General features: G+C 42.5%; 1 protein-coding gene across 1 annotated transcript in view; it reads left to right on the top strand.

Annotated features, from left to right (window-relative positions):
* The first annotated feature begins 2,460 nt into the window (after window positions 1–2,460).
* Window positions 2,461–26,068, top strand: part of LOC119898159 (collagen alpha-6(VI) chain-like) — a 44,602-nt gene continuing 20,994 nt past the window's right edge. Inside the window, exons 1-19 of the mRNA XM_038712343.1 lie at window positions 2,461–2,599; window positions 8,637–8,741; window positions 9,023–9,610; window positions 10,102–10,656; window positions 11,012–11,626; window positions 11,968–12,525; window positions 13,941–14,492; window positions 14,682–15,260; window positions 15,984–16,541; window positions 16,652–17,004; window positions 17,525–17,603; window positions 18,148–18,293; window positions 20,173–20,265; window positions 20,684–20,737; window positions 21,295–21,366; window positions 23,557–23,583; window positions 23,761–23,805; window positions 24,124–24,177; window positions 24,380–24,442. Coding sequence (XP_038568271.1) covers window positions 8,666–8,741; window positions 9,023–9,610; window positions 10,102–10,656; window positions 11,012–11,626; window positions 11,968–12,525; window positions 13,941–14,492; window positions 14,682–15,260; window positions 15,984–16,541; window positions 16,652–17,004; window positions 17,525–17,603; window positions 18,148–18,293; window positions 20,173–20,265; window positions 20,684–20,737; window positions 21,295–21,366; window positions 23,557–23,583; window positions 23,761–23,805; window positions 24,124–24,177; window positions 24,380–24,442 — 5,067 coding nt within the window. The 5' untranslated portion in view covers window positions 2,461–2,599; window positions 8,637–8,665. The remainder of the gene's footprint in view (window positions 2,600–8,636; window positions 8,742–9,022; window positions 9,611–10,101; window positions 10,657–11,011; window positions 11,627–11,967; window positions 12,526–13,940; window positions 14,493–14,681; window positions 15,261–15,983; window positions 16,542–16,651; window positions 17,005–17,524; window positions 17,604–18,147; window positions 18,294–20,172; window positions 20,266–20,683; window positions 20,738–21,294; window positions 21,367–23,556; window positions 23,584–23,760; window positions 23,806–24,123; window positions 24,178–24,379; window positions 24,443–26,068) is intronic.

The following is a 26,068-nucleotide window of genomic DNA, read 5'->3' as shown; positions in this document are numbered from 1 at the left end:
TCACAGGGCCACACAGAGACAAACAACCACTCACACTCTCATTCACACCTAAGGACAACAATTTTGGAGACACCAATTCACCTAGCCGGCATGTTTGGACGGTGGGAGGAAGCCGGAGAACCCGGAGAGAACCCACAACATGCAAACTCCACACAGAAAGGCCGGGGCAACCGGGGTTCGAACCCACAGCCTTCTTGCCGTGAGGCGACAGTGCTTCTCACTGCACCACCGTGCCGCCCGTCTCATTAATAATTCAATATTTAATTCAATCGTCCTGAAAAAGCCATAAGACATAAAGCTCGTTATGATAATAGTAGTTGCGTATGTTAATGAATCTAATTTCCACGTCACGGCTGAGTTACGGCTGTGTGTCAGTTGCCTGATCAGAAAAATATTGGACCTCATTCAAAAGGGTTGCTAGGACACGGATAAATTTAATCACTGTGTCGACCCTTTCCCTGCACTGGAGAATCAGTATTTCTACTGAAGTACTTGACTTAAAATGTTGCTGACATGGATTTATTTCATCACTGGAGTAATAAGATAATCACTGGAAAATTTATTTTTGCAGCAGTGTGGGGCAAAGAAAATAACTGAAACCATTTACATCCTGTAAAACAGACTGTTAAAGCTGGTGCAGAACACACGACCTTCAGCGTCGGCCGATGGCCGTGCCGTTCACACAACTTGCTGTCATGTGACGGGAGTCTTGAAGTCGTTGTGGCGTTCGCACTACGTGACTGATGGGTGACAGGGTCACACACTACAGGAGCTGATAGAAGCTCTGTCACTCGACGCTGGACTCCAAACCAAGTTTTGTCAAGAAAACACGAGAAACAGGAAATGAGGCGAACCTACACATGAAACAGCTGTTTGTTATTATAAAGACAAAGAATCCTTGTGAAAGGATGGATTAACACCTGCAGGTAGCAGGGATCATCTGAGCTACAGAGAGAGCTGGAGGGGAGGAAAAAGTGTTTTGCAGTGAAGAAGTAGCTGCCTGCTGTCATTGGCTGGATGTGGAAGTCGAGTCGGCCGACGACTCCAGATATTTGGAACGCCAGATATCTGGCTGGTGTCTGCGATGTGTCAGAAATGTGTCGGGGAGCCGTTTTGACACGTGATGAAGAAACATTTAGAAAATCTGTTACAAGTGTGCTGATCATGCTAATATACCATGCTTGTGCGGATACAAAAAAAAAGATTTGCGGTGGTGCTGTCTTGACAAACTCGAGGATGATTTCGCTCCACATGTTTGTGCTGCTTCAAGTGTTTCACTGCACGGAGCCCACAGAGCACTGCTTTGCTGTGTATCTGTCTAAAATACAAACTTTAGATTTTCAGCCGCAGCTTGTTCTTCAGAGAACCTCACAGAGAAAAGTACAATTTAGGAAAATGCTACAAATGGATTTCATGTCAGAATCGAGTTTATTGCCAAATAGGTTTTCAATCAAGAAATTCACCTTGGCTTTTTGGTTCATAACAGTAAACACAGTAATAGAAAATAAAAAGCAAGAACTGCAAAAGTAGACAAATAATATGCACTTATGTGTTTTTAAATAGAAGAGCAGCACAGTTTGTGCAGAAAGTTTGTACAAAGGCTTGTGGGAGTCTAAGCAGGCAAACAAACCCATCAAGGAGCAGGCAAGAATCAGATGCCCAATAAACAGGCAGTCCAACCCGGTCTAGTATTCTGACCATTCAAAGCGCTTTACGCTACACGTCACATTCACCTGTTCAGAGGCTGGCATGCAACTGCTCCTCAGAAAGGAACTAACGTTAATCACGCACCCAAGAACGGCCACCGGGAGCAAATGGGGGTTCGGTATCTTTCCCGAGGACACTTTGACATGCAGACTGGAGATGGACCTGCTGATCTTCTGATTAGAGAGTGACCCTCTTTACCTCCTGAGCCGCAGCAGTAATGCAGAGGGTTGGGAATGAGAGTATGTGGCCGTTCAGTCAGAACGACCAACACAATACATTCACTTATTTTCTGCAGAATTTCCTCAGAACTTGAAGCTGATTTCCCTCAAATGCTCCTCCAGAAACAGTATATTTACTTTTCTCCAGAAATTCCTCAGAACACAAACCTCTGTAGCCAATTCCGAACTCGTTCCAACAAATATTCCCTTTACACACAGTGTCTGCCCAGTGTGTGTGTGTGTGTGTGTGTTAATATGAAGTTAGGAAGAACATAAACCTAGTGATGGATTTACGTTCTTCCTAACTTCATATTAACACATTTACGTTCAGTTGGTGCAACCCAGACCTGAAGCTGAAGAGAATTGAGTTAAACCTAAATGTCCTTAAATGCTTTTTCTTATGAAAAGATAAAACCCCTCAGGGGCTCTGGTCTAAAGCATCAAGACAACCAGAAACAGCTGCTTTGCTTTTTCGATTCCTCTGAAATGTGTCTCATGTCACAAACAAGGATTCGAGTTCATCTTCCTCTCCCTCAGCACGTGGTGGGAGGAGGAGTCTGGCGGCTGGTCCTACCCATCCTCCTCTTCATCCTCCAGATACGAGCCTGCAGCCCCTTACATGACCGTGAGACTTGTTTGGGTGCAGAGGGAGCAGATGCAGCAGCAGCAGCTCTGTAAGTGACTTTGAACGTCTCCTTACTTGTGTGCAGTGATGGAAAATGTGCAGTCTGCAGTTTGATTTGGCTCACTCGCCTTAGATCTGCAGAGTAGAGGTACTGTTTAAAAATTCAGGTGTCATTAATGTGAGGATTTTTAGTTTTTATAGATGTATGTCTTCGACAGGAACCAGTGGAGCCACAAACTCTGCAGGGAATCAGAAAGTACAGAGAGTTGGACTAACTTAACGTGTTGTTGTTGTGTGGTTTGAATATGGAATAACACCAGACCGATCCTTTATGTGAGTGAAGTAACTAATAACTGAAGGGAGCAGCCCCCCTCGGCCTTATGCAGATGGGTACTGTTTTAGTTTGGCTGGTCCAGAGGCCCAAAGCAACAAGCTGAACGTTATTAAAATGTGCTTAGGGCCATTTTTGTTGCTCACTGTTAATAGAACATGTAGATTGATGCAGCTTTAACTGCAAGATCTGTTGTTAAAAAAACGTTTTGGAGGTGTTAAAAATTAAAATGAGAATTTGGTTTTCTTGCAGATCTTTTGCTGCCTGCTCTTAGATCATATGTAGCACATTTGATTACAGCTTAATTGTTTTTGAGTTGGTCTATAGCAGAGGTTGTCAAATTGGGAGGTGGACCTCTCCCACTGTGTTACAGATCACATTTGTGTGATTTGGTTAAAGATAGAGTTCAGTGAGAGAGTTTTTCCCACTATCAGTCACAAATTAATAAATGCCTGAGGGTTTGGTAGTCTGAAGTAATGTTAAACAGCATTTTTAGGCTATATTGACTCAACTGTTCTGGAATTTATGAAAACTAAGCGCTCTAACTAAGGTCTGTGAGGAGATGCCTTTTTCGTAGCCTTATCTGAGGGGAGGCCCGCAGTATCAGAATCTTTTCCATAGTTTTGTCATTAATAGTCTGGAAATCTTTATAAAAAAACATGCCGCTTGGCTCTGTGTAGCTTGAATGTCTTGACACAACAGCCACGACTGAAGTTCGACTAGAGCTAAAGGAGCATCTGTATCCTGTTCAAAGTTTTCCCAAACAGAAAGTGTAACGCTCCAATAGGAAATGAGAATATGCCTGTGCTATTAATATCTCCATATATTTATATATATATGTATATTCGTGGGGAACAGAGCTTTCTGTTACACAGCCAGTATTTGCAGTCAGATGAAGATCCAAATAAACCACTGCATGCTGAAATGGCTTTACTGTCAACAACTCTCTTCACCTGCAGGTTCTTCAGGTGTGAGGAACATGAACCATTTTACATCTATTTAATCTAATCTGAGAACTAACTCCCTTATACACCTGACTGAGTAGGAAATGCTAAATATGTTTGACTGATATTCAGGTGCATCTCAAATTTAAATATCATGCAAAAGTTTTTCTGTCAATTTCTTCAGAAAGGAAATGTGAAAACGTAGATTCATTACACAAGAGAAACATTTTTCAGTCCTTTTTTCAGTTTGAGTCTTGATGAATACGGCTTACGGAAATCCAAACTCCAGTATTTTAAAATGTATTAGAATTTTAAGATAATAATACAGAAACGTCGAGCTGAGAAGAGCTCTGATTAGCTAATTAACTCAGAACATCTGCAAAGGCTTGAGCTTTTAATCTCTGTCTCTGTCTTTTCTGTGATATTCCAATGTTTTAGATGCACCTGTACTATCGGTCCCTTCTAAAGAGCTGGTTTATCAATGCCAACAAATCCTTGGGAGTTTATTACATTCATATTTGTATTGTGTGTGTGCACGTGCTCTTGTCTCCTTGTGTGCAATAATGATGTGAAAACCAGTAGAATACTTTGGAGGTGAAGACCCTTTCTAACAAGGGCAGAGCTTTTTAAAACACTGATCATTAATCAGAGAAAGAGCTACTGTGATTGGTGCAGTGTGGCATGTTGGACTTTTTGAACCAGGGACATGAAACAGGACACACCAGCACCACCCGCATCATACTTAGCGTGATCAAGACTACTGCACAATATTTATAACAATAGCTTTAGTGAAACAGATGTAAAACAGAACAAGGAGAGTGTTGTTCTCAGGAGGAGGAGGCAGCTAGAAGGAGCACATATTGGCACAATGGCATCCTGACTCTAAAACTACATCTGCCCACTGCAGAGGCTCCATCCACATCCTGGAGGAGGAACTAGTATAAATCAGTGTTTTAGTATAATATTACAACATTTAATAAAAGTATGATGTTCATTAAATAGTATATTGTTTAATAGGACTGTGCAATTAATTGTTTTAAGCGCGATTTCAATATTCGTGTCAAACTATTACAAAAACAAGTTAATGGAGATCCAACGATTATTGTGCTGCATGCTGTTCTGCAATGACACTCGTTTTGTCTTGTGTTAGAAATCCAGCGCACCCTTTCTTTCACAGCGGCTCCTCCTTTAAAGCCCAAACTCCCTCTCATCCAGGCTGGTGCATGTTTAGTTCAGCTCGAGCCAACATGACGGGGTTATAACTGCTACAACTTGCTATTCACCATTATTATCTGAAGCCTACAGCATTTTTACAGCACTAACAAATGACATATTATTTATACTTCTACTAAACCAGGTGTGTTAAGTGTTCCTGTACCTGGTCTGTGCTTGTAAAATATCCACTCTAAGGTATCACACACAGCGAATTTCAGCGTTGTATAACGTAACGAGTTGTAGTCAGCGTGAGTGGTTCACCGGTCACCTTTCATGAGCTATTTGGGATTTTGGCATAATATATAATCATTTTTAGAAATGAAGCTTAGAAGTTGTCCTGAGGTGATCATTAGTCATGTTAAATAATCATGATCTCGATTAGGACCCAAAAAACATGATTAGGATTTTTGCCATAATGGAGCAGCCCAACTGCTTAATAATAATACATTATTGTATAACGTTACTATAGTCACTATAATTTCATATAATAGTACAGAATGTACAGTAGTTTAGCACTAGTGTAACATGAATTCCAGTTACAGCAGTTTCTTGTTTGTGGGATGTTTTCATTCATTAAAACAAACTGCGGATAAAAGAAAAATCCTGTACATGGTGGTTAGTCTCTGATTTGTTCATGTTGAGCTCTAACTCGTCAATAATTAGAACCACTCATGCAGACCAATGTGCTCGTAAATAGTTTTTCACGTTTACTTTGCACATATTCTGCATGCGCGTAATCCATGTTTCCATTACTGATGGCAGCGTTATGCTCAGCAACTCGGGGCGAGATTGTGTTTTGTTTGGCATGTACATATAAATGACATGTAGAAGGAAAATGAATGAATTACTTACGTCATATAAACACACATAAAAAGTACATGGTGAAGCAGCGTTTTGTTTCTTATGCAGCATATACAGTTGAAACCAGAAGTTTACATGCACTATATAAAAAGACACACATGCTTTTTTTTCCCTCACTGTCTGACATGAAATCACACAATCACTTTTCCTGGTTTAGGTCCGTTAGATCACCAAAATTATTTATATTTGCTAAATGCCAGAATAATGAGAGATGGATTTATGGGTTACCATAACCAATGGTCAGTATGGCCAAACAGTTGGATTTTAGTTTCGTCAGACCACAGGACATGTCTCCAAAAATTAAGGTCTTTGTGTGCATTTGCAAACTGTAATCCGGCTTTTTTTTGTTTCTTTTGGAGTAATGGCTTCTTCCTGGCAGAGTGGCCTTTTAGCCCATGTCAGTACAGTATTAGTTTCACTGTGGATACTGACACACTCTTACCAGCTTTAGCCAGCATCTTCACAAGGTCTTTTGTTTTTGGGCTGAGATGCACATTTCGAACCAAAGCACACAGAACCCGTCTCCTTCCTGAGCGGTATGATGGCTGGACATTCCCATGGTGTTTATACTTGCTTATAATTGTTTGAACAGATGAACGTGGCACCTTCAGGTATCTGGAAATTGTCCACAATTCTCTTCCTGATATCTTATATCTTCTTTTGACTTTCCCACAATGTTACACAAAGAAGCAGTGTGTTTCAGGTGTGCCTTAAACATCCACAGGTGTTTCTCTAATTAACTCAAATGTTGTCACTAAATCAGAAGCTTCCAAAGACATGACGTCATCATCCGGGCTTGTTTAAAGGCATAGTACTCTTAGTGTATGTAAACTTCTGACTTTGACAAAAGTAATGAAAAATAGTTTAAATAAATCCTTCTCTCATTATTCTGGCATTTAGCAAATATAAATAATTTTGGTAATCTAACGGACCCAAACCAGGAAAACAGTGAGGGGGAAAAAGCATGTGTGTCTTTTTATATAGTGTATGTAAACGTTTCAACTGTATATCTGAAAATTTAAGACTGCACTGCAACTTTTACTCTTGTTTTATCCTGTTTTTATTTTACTCTTTAAAAAATATATTTAAATGTCTTTTTATATTGCCCAATGTTGATTTTATGTTTTGAAAATGTGTAGAAAGTCTGTCTAAAGATATTTAGCATATCCCGGACTCTCATACTGCAGCACTCTCTCTCTTTGTAAAGAGACAAACTGACAGGATAAAGTCTCTAACCTGCCTGTCAGTTCGCTCTGGGCCGTTTCACTTACCGTAAAGACTTGAATACGTGTGCACTCCCAATGTAGGTGTGGCTAGCTTAATTGCCTTCTCGCAAACGAGTGACAGAAAAGGGCCGTTAACGTTACTGTAGTTACCTCAAAAGAAGAGTGGTTGTGTCCAGTTGAATGCCAAAGTATGCGAGCTTACAGTAGCACCACTCGGTTACTTACTTTTGCAGTGTTTGCTTTCAACAGCTGACAGGCCACAAAGTTATAAACTGCAAAACTGAATAGAGAGTAGAAGTCATTGACGTATTTTTTTAACTTAAGTGGGAGAACCCACTGAGATAAAATCTCTTTTTCAAGAGAGACCTGGCCAAGAAACACACTCATACCACAATATAAAACATATATTTTACATATGTGCACACGTGACAACATTTCCCAGGACACCTAATATTAAGAAACCAACCCATAAAAAGCATCGATACTCCTCCTTTAAGCACATCTGCAACCCTTGACTTGAACTAGACCAACTAGCACCTCTAACTTCTTTGGCAAGGTAATGTTAAGGGTTTGGTAACTACTGTCCACAAAGTTAAGGAGGTTAATCAGTTAACTGTTTAGTTTGCCCGGGATTGCCTTGTTAGTAAACGCATTCAAATGTAACTGTCTCTGTGTGGCTTGTGAAGATCATTGCACCATTTCATGTACACTGTGGACGATTTGGTATTTAAGATAAAGCATGATAGGCAGCATCTAGTTTACTAAATGGAGATGATGCTGCATGTACAGCAGTCGATCACGATGAAAAGGTGGCTTAGAAAAAGTTTCCTCCAAGCCTCAACGGCAAAACAAGCAAAACAAACTAATTTATCGTCCATCCATATGGATTCTCTAAAATCTGAGAGGGAGCTCTGGTGAGAGTCATGATTTTGTTTTTTTTTAGCGTTTATAACTTTTACATGGAGACATGCGGTGATTTAAATACAACCTGGAGCTCATCAACCACCCGAACCGGAGAGAAGGCATGTGTGTAGATGACTGTGTCACATAAAGATGCATCTTCACTGGAAATGAAATTTCTCATTCCGCATTTCTTTCATCGGCCTTTCTGAACTTACAGACAAATCAGGAGAGTTCATTAGAATAAGGGCCACTTAGGAGTGACTTTCCTTCTGTGGCTGTGGCTCAGGAGGTAGAGCGGGTTGGCTGTTGATCTGCCTGGTTTCGTGTCCTTGGGCAAGATACTGAACCCCAATTGTATGAATGAGTGTGTGAATGTTAGTTTCTGTTTGAGCACTTAGGCTCAGTGTATGAATGTGTGTGACTGGTGAATGCAGATGTAGTGTAAAAGCGCTTTGAGTGGTCGAAAAGACTAGAAAGGCGCTATACGGATGCATGATTCTTAGTTATCTTACTTTTAATTTATGTTGTGAGTGCTACAGCTGAAGATAATTTTCCAGGGTGGACAGTAAAATATCCAAACTGACTGCTGTTTTATCCGTGCTGCAGGAAGAGAGAAACTCACGAGTCGTCCCACCATGAAGGGAGGAACAAGTCTTCTGTTCTGCCTCGTCATAGCAGCGTGTTCCTGTGGCATCGCTGCTCAGACGGCAGGTGGGTGTTTTTAAATGGAACATGTGAAGTTGTGTTTTTATAGTGACGGTCCGGTACAGTACATGCTTTCTATTCATGTGGTTTACTTTGCAAGAACCCTCAATGACCTCCATGGTGGCGTAAGTCACAACTGCTGAAACTGGAGCAATGAAGAGCTACCAGTTAGTTAATGTTTCATTAGTTCATCCCAGTCTGTGACACTCTGACCTGTAGTGTTTTCCTGAGTCCTGAGTACCTATTTTGGGGGCATGCAATGCTGATCTTATTCTTCCCTGGTCTAGAGTGTGAAAATGCCACGGTGGCTGACATCGTCTTCCTGGTGGACGGCTCCTCCAGCATCGACCAGTCAAGCTTTCAAGAGGTCCGGATTTTTCTCCGCAACATCATCAGGGCCCTCGACGTCGGCCCCAACAAAGTTCGGATCGGCGTGGCTCAGTACAGTGATGACCCTCACCAGGAGTTCCTGCTGAAGGATCACAAGGACAAGAAATCCCTGCTGGCCGCGGTGGATAACATTCCCCACCGAACGGGAGGCACAGAAACCGGCAAGGGCATCGACTTCCTCCTGACGCGGTACTTCACCAAAGAGGCGGGAAGCCGAGCCAGCCAGCGGGTGCCCCAGATCGCTGTGGTCATCACAGATGGGGAATCCGCAGATGATGTGAAAGCGCCCGCCCAGCGCCTGAGGCAGAACGGAGTCATTGTGTTTGGCATCGGGGTGGGACAAGCCAACCGGGAGGAGCTCGAGTCCATCGCCAACCGGCCTTCACACCTCTTCCTGTTCGCCATCGATAGCTACCAGGCTATACAGAGGCTGACAGACAGTCTGCTGCGAACTGTATGTGTCTCTGTGGCGGCTGAGAGGCAAGGTAAGGCAGAGGATTGAAGGATTTGTGAATTTTGCAAAAAATAAATCTGCCAAACATGAAATGCCCAAAAACAGAGAGAATCTTTGGCTGCTAATAAGGTTTGAGATCGCACTGGGTTTGTTTGATTGAATCCTAACCAGTAATTGATTGTTCCATCCTGCCTCTAACCCTTAGACCATAAAATATGTTCGGTGTTTCCCCTAAGTTTGTTTCCTTTTGTGTCATCTGAAAATATTTTTTAATATCAATTCATATCACATTTATAAATGCCTACATTTAATTTTTAGATCATTGACCAATAACCAGGCCGCTGAACGGCGGCAATGTCTGGTGTCAAATTTTTATATGGCAGCGGCGTTCATCATTTAGCAGCAGTGCTGCGCCGTTGTTGAGTGCATGTAGGGGAAACGCTGCTGTTCTGAAGGGCACTTCTGTGGTCATTTTGTGAGTGTGTGGTAATAAAAAGTGTTTTTGTTTGTGTCTTTTTTCAGCTTTGTCAGAAAAGTTTGCAGATATCTTCTTCCTGGTGGACAGTGGCATTGCTCAAGGTCCGTTCACACAGTTCAGGAGTGATCTTATCAAACAGATCGATAAACTTAAGCCTGGAGCGTCCACCAACCGCATCGGTTTGGCCCAGTACGGTAAAGACATCAAGATCGATTTCGGTCTCAGTACTTATAAAACTAAACAGGAGATCGTGACTGGTTTCAGACGTTTCCGCCTGCGCTCACAACCCAACCAACCACGTAACCTGGGTAATGCTATGACGTCTGCCAAAACTTTTTTCACCAGGGAGGCGGGGGGCCGTGCACACCAAGGCTTCCAACAGTTCCTGGTGGTCGTAAGTGGAAAAGACTCAGATGATCCTGTGTCTAAGGCGGCTGATGTGATTGAATCAGAAGGGATAATTATTGTTGGGGTCGATGCAGGTGCAACAATGGATGTAATAGAGCGTTTTGCAAGCGTTGGGTATGTGTTTTCTTCCATCGGAGATCTTCTTAAAGAAGATATCTTCTTGACTGAGAAAGCGGAGAACGTTACTGAAGGTGAGAAACGTCATCCATCATTCTTTTGGGCACTTGCCCACCTCACCAGTTGGGTTTAATTTTTTCAGTTATTGCCACAGTAAATCTGCTTTACAGGCAGTGATGAAAAGAACGACATTCTCAGTTCTAACAAATGTATTCAGACTCTTATTACATTTTGAAATAAACTTATTAAATACTGTTGAAAGTGTTAATTAGACCCATTAGACACTTTTAGACCCATAAGCAAGTTCACTTCTCACAAAGAAAGGCAGTTACATAATAAGTAATCCCGTGTATATATATTTAATCTTCATATATATATTTGAATATTTAAGTGGCAGATGCCAGTTAACTAATCACACTTTTTTCACAGATTGCAAAGGAGCCAATGTGGCAGACATCGTTTTCATCGTTGATGAGTCGGGAAGCATTGGCACCGAAAACTTCCGGCTGGTCCGCTCTTTCCTTCACTCGATTGTGAGCGGCCTGACTGTCGGTCCGGCTAGAGTTCGAGTGGGCATTGTTACGTACAGTGACAAGCCCACGGCACACGTCTATCTAAAAACGTTCAATGACAAGAGAGATATCCTGCGGTTCATCAAGATCCTGCCTTACAGTGGAGGTGGTACAAACACCGGCGCTGCCCTAAACTTCACCCGAGAAGAAGTCTTCATTGCGAAAAGGGGAAGCAGAGTGGATGTGCAGCAGGTGGCTATTGTGATCACCGACGGTAGATCCCAGGATTCTGTGAGCGAAGCGGCAATCGCTCTCCGCCGGGCTGGTGTCACCATTTACGCTATAGGAATCGAAAATGCCGACGAGGCCGAACTGTTGGAGATGGCGTCTCACCCGCCTCATCAGCATATCTTTAATGAGAACAGTTTCACCAAGCTGAATCCCCTGAAGCAGAGACTTCAGAAAACTCTGTGCAGTAACATCATTCACCAAGCAGTCACAGTTGGTACAAGCAGAACAGATGTCAAAGAAGGTAAGATCCAGTGTTTTAAACATGCAAATGAATTGAATGTAGAGTAATGATGAGAATGGGAAATGTTTTCATTCCATGAACAAACAGTGAAAGCCAGAAATTCCTGGATAGTTTTTTTTATATTTATAATATATATAATGTCCCATTGAGACACAGTCTCTTTTACAGGGGAGTCCAGTAAATATTATATATATATGCATAGCCTGTCCCTCCCGACCTTGTACCCGTTGCCTCTAGCGGTTCTTTAAATCTAGCCTTTACTCAGTGTTTGAATGTTCATTTAGCACATACCCTTTCTTTGAGTATGTGAAAAAACTAACTCTTACAGTTTTCCTCTACAGCGTGTGAACAATTGGATGAAGCAGACATCTTCTTCTTGATGGACGACTCAGGAAGCATTGGTAACATAGACTTTAAAGACATGATCAATTTCATCATCGACTTTGTTGGTTCCTTCCGTATCGGGCCGCAACATGTCCGCATTGGGCTTGTGAAATACGCAGACTTCCCAACTTTGGAATTTGACCTGACAACCTACTCAGATGCTGAAAAAATGAAGGAAGCCGTGAAGGGTATTCCGCACAAAGGAGGTGGGACAGAGACAGGAAGAGCGCTGTCGTCTATGGGTCAGTACTTTGAAAGCGCAAAGGCCGCTCGTCCTAAAGTCCCAAAGTACCTGATTGTCATCACCGATGGAAATTCCACCGATCCGGTGAAGACTCCTGCAGACAAATTGAGGGAACAGGGCATCCGCATCTATGCCATTGGGGTGAAAGCTGCATATGAGCCTCAGCTGGTAGAGATTGCCGGCGACCAACAGAAGACTTTCAAAGTCGGTAGTTTTGATGCTCTGAAGAACCTCAAAAATGCAATTATCAGAGAAATCTGTTCTCCCGAGGGTAAGTCAAGTAAACTTAACTGGACTTTTAAAATGCATTTCTATTACATGGAGAGCTGAAGTTAAACCAGAACCCTCTTTTAAATCACATTGACATTTGTAATATATATAAATACTAAAAATGCAGCAGCAATAACAGCATATTGTATGTTTGACCTTATTTGGATGAGAATGGCAAGAAACTGCTACTATAATAGTTTTTTAAAAATATTTCTGCTTTTGGCATATTTTATGCCATCTCCTGTATGCTCTAGCGCCATAGCAGGTTAAATTTCAGCAGCTAAACGGAGGAGGCCTCTAAAGGAGGACTGTGGCTGTGATATTGCTTTAATAATAGCAGGATAGAGGGGACCAAACAGTGTAGAGTAATGTTCGTAAGAGAGTGTTGGTAAAAATCATGAATAAATAATTATTGAGGCGTGAAAACAGTATATGTGAGTTTGAGCATCCAGCCAATGGCAAGGCTGTTTTGTCTTTGTTAATGCTTCTTGGGAGAGGTCTAAGGCAGGATTCCAGTTCATGTACAAGGAGATGCCAGCTTGTTAGGTTGATTTTCCTTATCCGACCTGAGGGTTTGAAGGAGCTATAAGCGACATTCACTGCCACTAAATGTTGCACTAGCGATAGAGCTCCAGCATCTCAGACCAGAATCAGTTTTACCTTTCAGAGCATCGTAAAACGCAGAAACAAAATAAAACTCACCAATGAGTTTAGATGTTTAACTAAACCAGACGTTATATCGCTCTCGCTCGCCGCTCCATTAATTAAAAACAGAGAGTATGTGTGTTTGTAAGTGCGGAGTGTCTTAGTGTAGTGTCAGTAATAGCTCAGACTCTGAAGGACCTAAAAATGTATGAAGTCTGAATTCTTTCTATTGTCTTCTATTTTGTGTTCATGAAATGAAGTCCTAAGCCTTGTGTAAGGTGCAAATGTTTTGTTTACGTTGAAACAGTCAGTTCCCCCCTCATTTTAAGTTGCTCTGGGCAAATTCATGGCATCCAATATTACCATCCTTGTGTACATAGATGGTGTGAACCACACATGTTAAGGTGATGTGGTCAGGATGAAAGCATGGAAGTATAGAAATGGATATAAATACAAATAAATGGATTCTTAACCTTGTTAACCCCTGTTATATCAAGAAGGAAAAGTAAGCTTGAACACATTTGCACTTGGCGCTCCTAGCCATAGCTAGACCCTTCAGTTATCTGTGGACTCTGTTTCACTGAGCAAGTGTCTTCTTAATAATGAGAGCAGTTTTAGTTTAGTGTTTTCGACATCAACTAGACAAACACATGCCTTTAAACAAGTAGTCGTTTAAAAACCTCTAAATCTCCATCTAGCTTGTCTAACTGCCTGCAAGCAAGAAAAGGAAGGAGGAACACCATGCTAACATTTCTGTGCTCTGTTCTACAGCTTGCAAAGACGCATCAGGCGACGTCATTTTCTTAACCGACAGCTCTGACAGCATATATCCAAATGAATTCAAGACAATGAAAGAATTCATGATATCTGTCGTCAACAAGTCCGCCGTGGCGCTGGATAAGGTGCACTTTGGTGTCATGCAGTTCAGCAATGACATACAACTGGAGTTTCCCCTCGATCTCTACTACACCAAAGAGGAAATGTTTAAGGCCATCCGTGATATGCAGCAGTTAAGTGAAGGCACGTACATAGGAAAGGGCCTCAGAGAGGTGTCGCAGTATTTTGATGCCAGCAGAGGAGGGCGTCCTAACCTGAAGCAGTGGCTGGTAGTGATAACGGATGGCAGATCCAAAGACGAGGTCAAAGGCCCCGCTGAAGCTCTGAGGGCCAAACAAGTGGTGATCTACTCCATTGGAGTGGGTAAAATTGATAACACTCAGCTGACAGATATCAGCGGTTCATCAGACAGGACGTATGTTAAGAGGGACTTCGACGGGCTAAAGGACATAGAGACCGAGGTGGCCTTGAAGATCTGCGATAGAGGTAAGGGCGTTAAATCCTCCCCAAAAATATTTTAAAACAACCCGAGAATAAATGTATAAAAGCACTGAGGCCTTAGGTTTATCTCTTTTTAAGTCTGCTCTAAATGAGTCTGCAGTTCAAATAAGCATGGATCTTTTCCACCCATTAATATTTTAACCCTTATCTGCACCATTTCTTTTCTTCAACCAGAGTGTAAGAAGACAGAAAAGGCTGACATTATTTTCCTGGTGGATGGGTCAACAAGTATACATAAAACAGATTTTGACAGCATGCGGAAGTTTATGGAGTCAATAGTAAACCAAACCACAGTTGGCAAGAACCTGACACGTTTTGGTGTCATTATGTACGCCACTACAGCAGAGTCTGCTTTTACTTTAAACAACTATGAGTCCAAACAAAAGGTTCTTGAAGCAATAACAAGTCTGAAACAACCAAAAGGAGACACCTACACGGGCGAGGCCTTGGCATACTCACGGAATTTCTTTAACGCTGAGCACGGCGGCCGGAAAGCAGAGAAGGTGCCTCAGATTCTAATGGTGATAACAGACGGGGATGCCACTGATCATCCCAGACTGAAGGATGAATCTGATGCACTGCGAGAAAATAAGGTCACCGTCTTCAGTATTGGAGTGAAAGAAGCAGTCAGGGAGCAGTTGGACATCATGGCTGGTGGCGACACCTCCAAAGTTTTCTACGTGGACAACTTTAAAGCCTTAGAAACTCTGTACAAGAACATGTCTTCTGCCATCTGTAATTCCACTAAGAAAGGTAAGAGTGTGTCATAGTACACTTGTGGTGCTGATAGGCACAGCACAACCGCACGGTGAAGATGTGAAGGTTGATAGTGCCATATGTAACCCACACAGGGCTGGGCGGGATAATAGCATTATAAGGTATACTGATATATATTTTCAAAAGAGATATAAAATTGGACAATACCGTTACAATACAGCAAGTTTTGTTTTTGGCGACTCTATATAACGTAGCCTACTGCTGATCGAGAAAGTCAACAGAGCGGACGTATACAGGGAGACGTATAACTAAACATTTTGACCAGTTTGTAGAAATGACCGTACATATCATGTATCGGAATTCAACCTAAAAATACAGCGGTGATTTTTGGTCCATGTCGCTCAGCCCTAATCCCACATCTTCTTAACTCAGCTTTTGCTATTAATGGGTCAGTTAGTGTAACACACAAAAATACATTTGAGAACATCTCTCATTGGCTTCCCATCAGTTAACACCGCCAATTTAGTTTATTGGAAAACACGACAAACCTGGAGGTACCGCTACTGGTCTCTGTGATGGGTGAGAATTTTGCGCCTGTCCAACTTGATCAGAATTTGTCAATAGCAAGATGGAGACAATGTAAATGTATGGAATTGAGAGAGCGGTGTAGCCAAATATAAATGATGCTATACAGTGATGATTTCACAGTTGTTCAGTAGTAATGTGGACACTTCCCTTTCTCTTGCTTTGCTTTGGCAGTTTGCGAGCAGGCCGACCTGGTCTTTCTAATCGATCGGTCTAGCAGCATCAACGAAGAAAATCACAAAATTGTGTTGAACTTCACGGCAGAAGTAGTGAACAGCTTTAATGTCAGTAAAGACTTTGTGCATGTTGGACTTGCACAGTTCAGCGATGAGCCTCATAAAGAGTTTGACCTCAACACGTACTACAAGAAGGAGGAGATGATGAAAACAATCTTAAATTTGAAGTACACTGGTGGAAACACCCTTATAGGAAAGGCCTTGGTTCACATTAAGGATTACTTCAAGGGCGGCCGTTTTGGGGTCCCCCAGAATCTGGTGGTGATCACAGATGGCGATTCTCAAGATGACGTGGAGGACGTGGCTGAAGAACTCAGGGCTCAGGGGGTGGTGGTGTTTGCCATTGCCATAGGAGACGTCCACGACCTGCAGCTCCTGCAGATGACTGGCGACCCGGAGAGGCTGTTCAATGTGCGGAGCTTCGACGCCTTGGCAAGTATCAAGAGAAAGGTGGTCGATGCCCTTTGCAAATCTGAACAGGAGGATGAGCCCTCTGGTGAGTTGAAAAGTGACTTTATTTCTCTTTCTCTGTATCCCCTTCTTTCCCACCATTTCCCTCTACGTCTGTGACTGCCAAATGTAAAGACAAATGTCCCTTTGCTACAGAATGCACCATTGATATCGCCATGGGATTCGATATCACGACTAGAACTGGTGCTATTGGTGAGATGCTGTTCAGCGGCCACGCCAAGCTCCAGAGCTTCCTGCCCGAGATCGTCCACTACGTCTCCTCGGTAGAAGGCCTGTGCTGCGTGAAGGGACCTGTCAGGACCCAAATTGCCTTCCAAGTGTCAGACCGTGAAGGACGTTCACTGTACGACACAAACTTTGAAGGCTACAGCGAGGAAGTGGTGAAGAAAATCACGACCTTACTGATGTTGAATCCTAGCTACTTTAACACTGCCGTGCTGAAATCCTTCAAGGAGAAGTTCAGGACTGGGTCCACTGCTCGTGTGAAGGTGAGAGTGACGCTGCTTGCAACCCCGCAAAATCCATAGTTCATAATAAAATGATCTTTCTCATCCTGTGGTCACAGTTTACATTCTGCTAGCATGTTAGCATGCTGATGCTACATTTGCTCATTAGGAATAAACAAAAGCTGCTAATCCATCCAATAGTTGTTGAGACGTTTTACTCCAAACCACAAATGTGATCTTCATTGTGGTGCCAGAGCAAAAGTCAGGGGATCATCCAAGTCATTAGGATTCACTCTCTGGGGACCGTGAACATCTGCACAAACTTTTATGACTATCCGTTAAATAGTTGCTGAAATATTTTAATCTGGACAAAGGCGTTGGACCGACTATACGCAGGTCATGACCATGTAAAATGTTTCATTAGATACATACAACAGGACAAAAAGCAGGATGGGATACAAACCACTATGAATCACTGTTATGAGTGGAATAGTTTACAGGCCTGTCAGAATCAAGACTTTCATATTACAATCAATCTAACGTGAATATCCTCATCTGTCAGGTGCTGGTGATGTTCTCAGACGGACTCGATGAGGACGTGATCAGAGTGAAGCAAGAATCAGAGCTGCTGCGACAGTCGGGTAAAAACTGGGAGGCAGAGATGTATATAGTTGAATGAATCCCCTATTCAATAATGTCTTTTTGCATCCCAAACCTCTTTAGCCACTCTGCTCTTTATATTCTTCCCTTATTCTGAATCACCTTTTCTGTCTTTCTGGCCTTTCCCTCTCCTACTTCCTCTCCTGCCTTTACTTGGTAAAAAGCAGAGTTACTCGTCATGTTTAAATATTTTTTACGTAAAGCAGCAGTGATCTGCAAACTTGCGGGCTCAGCCCGGTCCCCACATTACATCTCCTTTCAATCGACGTGTACATACTGTAACTCTTGCAAGTTGCGCTCTTTTATGTATAATTTTTGTTGATATCACAGCAGGATAATAATAATGCTGAGAATCTGCTTGAGACATCCCTTAAATCCACCATAAACCCTTGCATTGCACCGCCTGCCATCCTAATCCAATAACTATTTAAAATTCCACACTTTTCTTTTTTGGAGTGGAGAAAAAACACCTGAGCTCCTCTAAGCCAGCAAACCTACAGTGTGTTGTTTTGTTTTTGTCTGCAGGGGTCAGCGCTCTGTTGACCGTGGCTCTGGAGGGGGCGCGGAACCCCGGCCAGCTGCCAGAGGTGGAGTTTGGCCGAGGGTACGTCTACCTGCTTCCTCTCAGCATCGGCATGCCGAGCATCAGCAACACCATCCTCAAACAGATTGTGAGTCATTCATGTTACTGCAAACCACAGCGACAAACAGCCTAAAAGCCTCAGTCTGCTTCAGCAGCGTAGTTATTAGGACGCTAGATTAGATGTATGAGTAATGCAGCTAGTCATTAGAGGACCACTGAGGCTACATCCACATTACTACCATCGTCCTCACCAGCGTTTTAGCTGTGTATCAGAATTTATCTCCATCAATAGTAAAACATCTAGTGTCTGTTCATACACGTGCTGGTGAACAAAGGAAGCACATTTTTTCGAACCCGCAGCTGCAGAAGATTCACCGATTGCAGTAATACTACTGTAATACTACAGATGAAGAACCACACCGGAGATTTCTTTGCGTGGACCGACGATGATGTAGAACTGTAACTAAGAGTTACACGGGAGTACATTTACTCATTTGGCAGACGCTTTTATCCAAAGCGACTTACATTTGAGGAACAACATACAAGCATCAACAGAGCATCAACTACAGATCTACAACTGACAAAACATACTAGTAAGAGCTCAGAGTACATTTCACATCAATGGGGTAGATACCTAGGGAAGGAAGTAAGAGTTACCAGAAAGTGCAATCAATACAAGATCATTGTAGGGGATAGAAGAAGAAGAGCACAGGACGTGCATGTTAGAGGTTAGGAGTTAGAGGTGTTATAAGAGGAAGTGTTCTCTGAAGAGATGAGTTTTCAAGAGCTTCTTGAAGTTAGAGAGGGACGCCCCTGCTCTGATGGCGTGTGGTAGCTCGTTCCACCATCGTGGTGTCACAGATGAGAACAGGGACTGGGATCGCTTTGTGTGAAGGGATGGCAGAGTCAGGCGGCGTTCGTTGGAGGAGCGTAGCGGCCGTAAAGGAACGTAAGTTTGTATTATGTAGTTTAGGTAGATGGTGCAGACCCAGTAGTCACTCTGTAAGCAGGCATTAGTGACTTGAAATTGATTCTGGAGGCCACGGGGAGCCAGTGGAGGTCACTGAGTAATGGAGTGACATGAGTCCTTTTGGGTTGATCAAAAACCAGACGCGTTGCTGCGTTCTGAACCATTTGTAAGGGTTTCACCGCAGTAGTTGGAAGACCTGCTAGGAGGGCATTGCAATAGAACAAAGCGGCACGACTGAGAGACAGCAGCAACATGGTCTGAAAAGGACAGCTGGTCATCAATCGTGACACCCAAGTTTCTCACCACCCTGGTTGGAGTGATGGTTGCGGAGTCAATTTGTAGTTTGATGTGACAGTCCGTGATCCGCGCCGAGACGGTGGGATCGCCTGGCGGGAAGGATAGGTAGAGTTGCGTGTCGTCTGCGTAGCAGTTGTAAGAGAAGCCGTGCGAGCAAATGATCGGCCCCAGTGAGATGGTGTAGATTGAGAAGAGAAGGGGCCCAAGCACTGAGCCTTGGGGCACCCCTGTGGAGAGGCAGTGAGAGGAGGATAATGGTCCTTGCCACAAAACATTGTAGGAACACCCCGAGAGGTAGGATTCGAACCACAGGAGAAGCCAAACGTGAGTGTCTGCGTCACCGTTTTCAAAGTTGTCCGTTTCTGCCTGTCTGCAGTAATGCCTAAATCCAGAGTTTTAAAACAAAAACTAAGTTGGCAGCGTTTTTAAACTTTACAAACAGAACTTTGAACTCGTGTTAGGTTTTTGGATTCAGTGTTTTAGAGTGGACGGATGGCGGAAATGTGCTGCGCTTTAGAACGAAACGTAGGAGTGTGGATGTAGGCTGAGACTGCCTTCACCTGGTGACTGTCTTATGTTTATGACGTGTTTTGATTTCAATATTTCATAAAATACCTGTTTGTATATAGAAAGAAAAATCTGATTTACATGTTTTATGTTTTTTAAATAAGGAAATTTCTCCTCTGCTCTCTCTCTGCAGGACGCGGTGGCAGATAAGGTGTGCTGCAACGTCTCGTGTAAATGTTCTGGACCCGAAGGCATGCGTGGACTTCCAGGCCAAAAGGGGCCAAAGGTGACTTGAATACTCACCTTTTTAACTTTCCACAGGATATTTAGAACGTTGTGAAAGGGATAAAAAGGAAACATCTCTGTTATTATGGATTATCGTTTTTCATTAGTTTTAACTTTGAACTTGAAATCAAAAGTCAAAACATTTTAGTTTTAATTAGTTTTTAAAGCAGGTTTGCTAGTTTAGTTTTTAGTAGTTTCAGTGTTTTTTTTAGACTTTGGGACACTTTCTCCTGACTTTGACCGCCATGACGCCAGGCGAGTTGCATGGACTAAAACTGGCACAGCTAAGAAACTAGATGATAGATTTTACATCCTCCCAAAACACCAGGCTTATATAGTCCCTGTGACATAAATTGATAAAGGCGTTTTCTGTAAAGTTTCTGCTCGTCCTGATTCTGCTGTTTGTGTTTTATTAACAGGGTTCGCCTGGAGACCCGGGGCAGCCCGGCTTCCCGGGAGACGAGGGGGTCGCTGTAAGTGCTTCTTCAATCAGTTTATCCACACTGTGTTTACTCATTTAGTCTTTTTATGTCAACTTTGGTCGAGATGGGATGAAAGTAAGAGGAATGTTGAAAAAGCTTGGAAGCTATAATATATGTGCATTTGACGTATAACAGTTTAACATAGCACTGTAGCAGCTGGATAGAGGATTAGTGACCTTTGAAGGGGAGAGCAGAGGTTAGTGGTTATGTGGAGACTCAGACCCTTATATGGTGTCTGACAGATGTCTACACATATCCTATAGAACTGTACCCTTATATGGATTGGCAGCATTATTGTTCGGACACCACACTTTCCTCCACATTTCCTTGATATTTGTTAACATGACTGACACGCCAGTGGGACCAAATAGGCAGAACTATGCGGTAACCCAAGTGCCCGTCATGGATGATTTCTAGTCCGCTGCTGAAATCTGTCCCCACATTGCAGGCACACACAGGAAAGAACACGTATATATTTGAGATGTTCAGTATGAAGCAGTGTTAGCTGCACCTGCTGGGTCTCTGCTCACTTTGATTGGTTGTTGCAGGGTGAGCGAGGGCCTCCTGGACCAAATGGACCTCCAGGCATCGATGGCTGTCCCGGAGCCAGAGGACAGAAGGTACAGTCAGTTCAGTAAAAGTACTAATACCAGACTGTTAAAATACTCTGCAAACAAAAGCACTGCATTGAAAATGTATGTGAGTATGATCAGGACGTAAAGCAGTAATATGTTGTACTATTATATCTCCTCTCCTCAGATTCTTCCTCCTCCTCATTAGTGTAAAGCAGGATGTTGCTGCTGTATTTTTGAGCTGCAGCTCATTCTGAACTGTTCAGTTTCAGACTGCAGCTGATGATTCTTTTCATTCTGGATCAATCTGCTGAAAATTCCCTCCTTTGTAAAGAACCGTAGCAGTGACCCAGAGCCCAAAGTGACACCTTCACATAACTCAAAACCATAAGTGTTTCTCCTGCTGTAAATAAAACTTACCATACCATAAAGTTAACAACGTTTAAGTCACCAAAACAGACATTTTCAGATCTGAACTTAACAATTAAACAAAGGAGATTTGTTCATTATTTCACTTTCGGATCAACCGATGACCAGCTGCTCTGTCTTCCTTCATTAATATTGTCTATTATATAGTATAAATTAAAGCTTCTGAGGGTGTTAACAGGCTGCTCCAAGGTGTTTACTGTAGAAATGTGTTTCAAGGCTTCATTTCCTTCCACTGCTGCGGAATAACCAAAGAAAATAAAGACAAAGTTTAAGTCAGCAAAACTGTGGAATAATGTAAATTTTAAAGATTTAACAATTTCAGGGATTAACAACGAGTTAACAGCTTAATGACAAAGTCTTTATGATTAATCGTTAAGTTAAAGTGCTTTCTCTACTGTACTGCAATGGCAATGTTATTAATTTAACTTTTGCTGTAAAGTGTTGAGTCGTCAGTGCCTCAAAAGGCCGGAACAAACATTGTAATAGTCACCTTTTCTTCCTTCAGGTACAGCTTTTAATGTGTTGGTAAACATGCTTTATGTGTATTGGTTTTGCCTTCACGTGAAACAAATCAACTGTATATCAGAAGCCTGTGGTGTATCACGGATTGTTATAAGGACCTTTATGTCTTTTATCCCCCCTCTCATTATTGTTTTGCCACGGGGTAGGTTTTAAAAGGAGAGTGGGAAGTGACGTTTGGCCGGGAACTCTAGAGTGCAACATCCGATCTTTCTTCTGACTGGAGGACATCTGGTTCCATCCGGACAATTTAAGTTATTGGAATGAACATTGGGGGTTTTTGGAGGGTGAATTGAATGTATGTCGGAAATGGTGATAATGTCTGTAATGTTGGTTTGATGTGTCGAAGCGCGGCCGAGCCTCCAGTGACTAATATCTGTGAGTGTTGCCCTCCGTGGTATAACCTGGTATATCTTTAAATACAAGCTGTGAAACCCATCCTATGGACTTTTTCGTTAATATATAATTTTTTTAAGTGTGTACAGGTGCAAGTTAGTTGCTTATCTGGTTTAGGTAGGGCTTGTTCAACGAAGGTAAGCAGGCTGCCGATTTCAATCTCCTAGGCAGGTATCAGATCCGCCCGTAACCTTATCTTTTGCGTATGTACGTTCCCCTTGCTGTTTTAGTGTCAGGCGAATTGTTACAACATAATGAAATGTCAGCTTTTGTGTCTGGGGCTCAATATTGCACCTTTTTTTTTGGTAAATGATGTTAACTTAGCACAAATTAGTTTCTTGTGCACACAGGATATATATGTTGTTTGATGTCTTTCACGGTTTTGGGGTGCTCAGGGAAGATTTTGTTAAACTATGATAAAAACCTTAAAATAAACGGGTGGCTCGGGTAAAATCAAAATAAGCTTTCCGATAAAAATGCGTTTTAAAAAGTGATTTAATAGATGACACTGAATCTGAGAGTCTAATTTCCTCCAGCAGGTCGTTCCAGATCTTTGGGGCCCTGACAACAAAAGCTCTGTCCCCTTTTAATTCTTAATCTGGACATAGGAAGAGACAAAAGACCCCTATCCGGCGATCTGAAATGCTCAGAGCATCACAAGGAGCTAAATAAATAAGCTGGAGCCAAAACATCAGAAGTAGTAATCTAAGATTAGGATACAATCATGGTTTCACTTTAAGGCCACAGTTGTCTGCTGTTCGTAAACATGAGACAAAAAATGTTTATACCAATATTTACCAGTTTTCTGTGAGTCCTGACTGAACAATGTTTAAAATATTAAAGAACATGTCCTCACTGGCCTGTCGGATCTAATCCTATTGTTTGTATCCGCAGGGCTACCGAGGAGTCTCGGGCAACAGGGTGAGTGACTCGGGGCTGCTGGAATGTAAAGTCTAGAGCCAGTTAATCTAAGAAGTGATGTGAAGTGTTGCATTTACTGCAGAGTGTTTGGACAAATACTTAAGTCCACGAAATATTTTAGTTTGGAGTCTTAACATTAACAAAGATGTGACAGTTGCTTCTCATCCGACGCTACAGGGAGAGAACGGAGAAGACGGCCTGGAAGGAATCGACGGCGAGCAGGTACGAATATCAACATCTTGGTAGTTTAAAGAAAGCCATTAGATGATTAATGCTTTAGGCAAGTATCAAATGAAGAACTCTATTGGTGTCGGTATCACTTTAAGGGTACTGGTTATGATACTGGTATTGTTTAGACAAGGATACAAGATGTTTTTGTAAAATAGGGACAGACGGGGGGGCAACAATAATGATTTCTGTTTAGCGAAACTAGAAAAATCAGGAAATGTACAGTAGATGTGTGCTTTTGTTTTTAGTAATGCGCAGGAGGGGGTTTCGGCTTCTCTGTACTGAGGTGTATTTCTGGTTTTGTGTTTGCAGGGAGAGACGGGACTTGATGGAGCTCGAGGAGATAAAGGACACCCAGGAAACCCAGTAATCAAACTTGTTTTTCATTTCCCTGCACGGTGGTATTCGTTTTTTGTCTTTGGGTTGTGGAGAGCAATTTATATTAAAGGATGTTTAACGTTTAATCAGCTCAAGTATGAAGAGCAGCATAGGTTAGAATAAATGATTAAACCGTACAAATGTATTTAATTTATGCTGGTTGACTGACAGGTTGAACTGTCGTCCTCAGGGTATCCCGGGTATCAGAGGGGAGACGGGGCCTAAAGGACAGCGAGGACTGCGAGGAGATCCGGTGAGTCTTTTTTTAATTATTTATTTCACTCCATGTCATCACAGATCCTCCACCGACTCCCTGACCAATCATCATGATCCCTCACCAGCTTCCCACTCACAAACGAAGGCCCTTTTTGCATTGAACGTGACTTTTAGGGAGATTAAATCGCACGTCATTTAAAAGTATGGAGTACCAAAACAAACACAACACACACAGTGCAAACTTGTTAGTATGAATCACTCTTAGGGTCTTTTTCTCATGTGTTCACCTGTGATAAGACGGCCAATCACAACACGCGAGGTCTTATGTGACTATCTGAAGAGCAGATACTCTGGCAGGTCATTGGATAAGAGAGGATTTAATTAGGGTCCGAGCACGAACCGTGTGAGGTCCCTATTGAAACTGTAAAGTGTTTTTTTTTGCAAAGAAGGCTAAATTTTGGGGGCCTAAACATACTCAAACTCACCAAACTTTGCACACATGTCAGAAGTGGTGAAAAATTTCGTATTTTATGGGTTTCACACATGGGCGTTGCCAAAATGCCGGACGGTTGTCGTGCTTTTGGATGCACTAACTGAGGAGAAGACAAGCCTGAGCTGTGTTGGGAGGGTGAGGGATTCCCTGCAAGTTAAACGTAAACATCAGGCTGGTGATCCAAATAAAACTTAACGGCGTCTCTACGAGGGAGTCTGCTGTGAGCCGCTTCTTTGGTCTGTTGTTTTGCCCCCCAGGTCACCGTGCCTGTCATGTGACTGAAAACTATAAATAGTTCACCAAGAACATTTATAATGCAGGCCACAGGATGCACTATGCATCTCAATAGGCTTCAGGTCTGAGCATTTCAGCACCATGAGCAACCTTAAACCATAACAAACAAAACCTGTGACATACGACCACAGAGAGGCCGAGAGCGACGACGGCGTCTCAGTGGAGATGTGATTGAACAATTTAGAGTCAGTTTTCTGTTATACACTGACATAGTTAAAGTCTATAATGGAGTTATTTCAAGATTACTGATCGAACAAAAATCACTGATCACTGCGTGCAGATGTGCGTGTTTTGCCTGTTTATTACTGAGGGACAAACCTGCAGAAGTTACCTGTAGTACTGTAAGCTGCGAATAAGAGTCTTGTGACAGCGAGAAACGTGTGAAGGATGTGCAAGTGGCTAGCCTTGTTGCTTCTGACTGAAATTGATATAAGTTCATCAGTGAGGCTTCCCAGTCTAGCAACATTCTGACAGGCCAAGTCTGAAAACTTGGATGTTGCTGAGAAAGGAGGACACCGAGTCTGCAGTCTTGGCACTTAAAAACAGAAGACGGCTTACGGGCTTACATCCCAGTTCAAAATTCCCACATCCAACGTATCCCATAAACAAACCCTTAAGCTAAAAGCAAAGACGTGCGGATCTCTGCCAAATCCTTTAGAGACTGCGAGAGAAAATCAGCTAATAGACAAACAAATAGAGGGTGGTGAAAACAAAACCTCCTTCCAAATTAGTTTTTGGCAAAGCTCTCCGCATCTCTGCACAATAAGCTGCCATCATGTTTTCAGAAGGACATCAGTAAATATCTGTAATATACACAATATATAGACAACAAGAATCTGTGACTCCTGTTAGACAGCCGTACAGCCAAACACAGCT

Source organism: Micropterus salmoides, unplaced genomic scaffold (assembly GCF_014851395.1).
Source record: "Micropterus salmoides isolate LMB-PRFRI ecotype aquatic unplaced genomic scaffold, ASM1485139v1 Ms_hic_scaffold_11, whole genome shotgun sequence".
NCBI lineage: Eukaryota > Metazoa > Chordata > Actinopteri > Centrarchiformes > Centrarchidae > Micropterus > Micropterus salmoides.
This window is presented reverse-complemented; position numbering and strand designations above follow the sequence as displayed.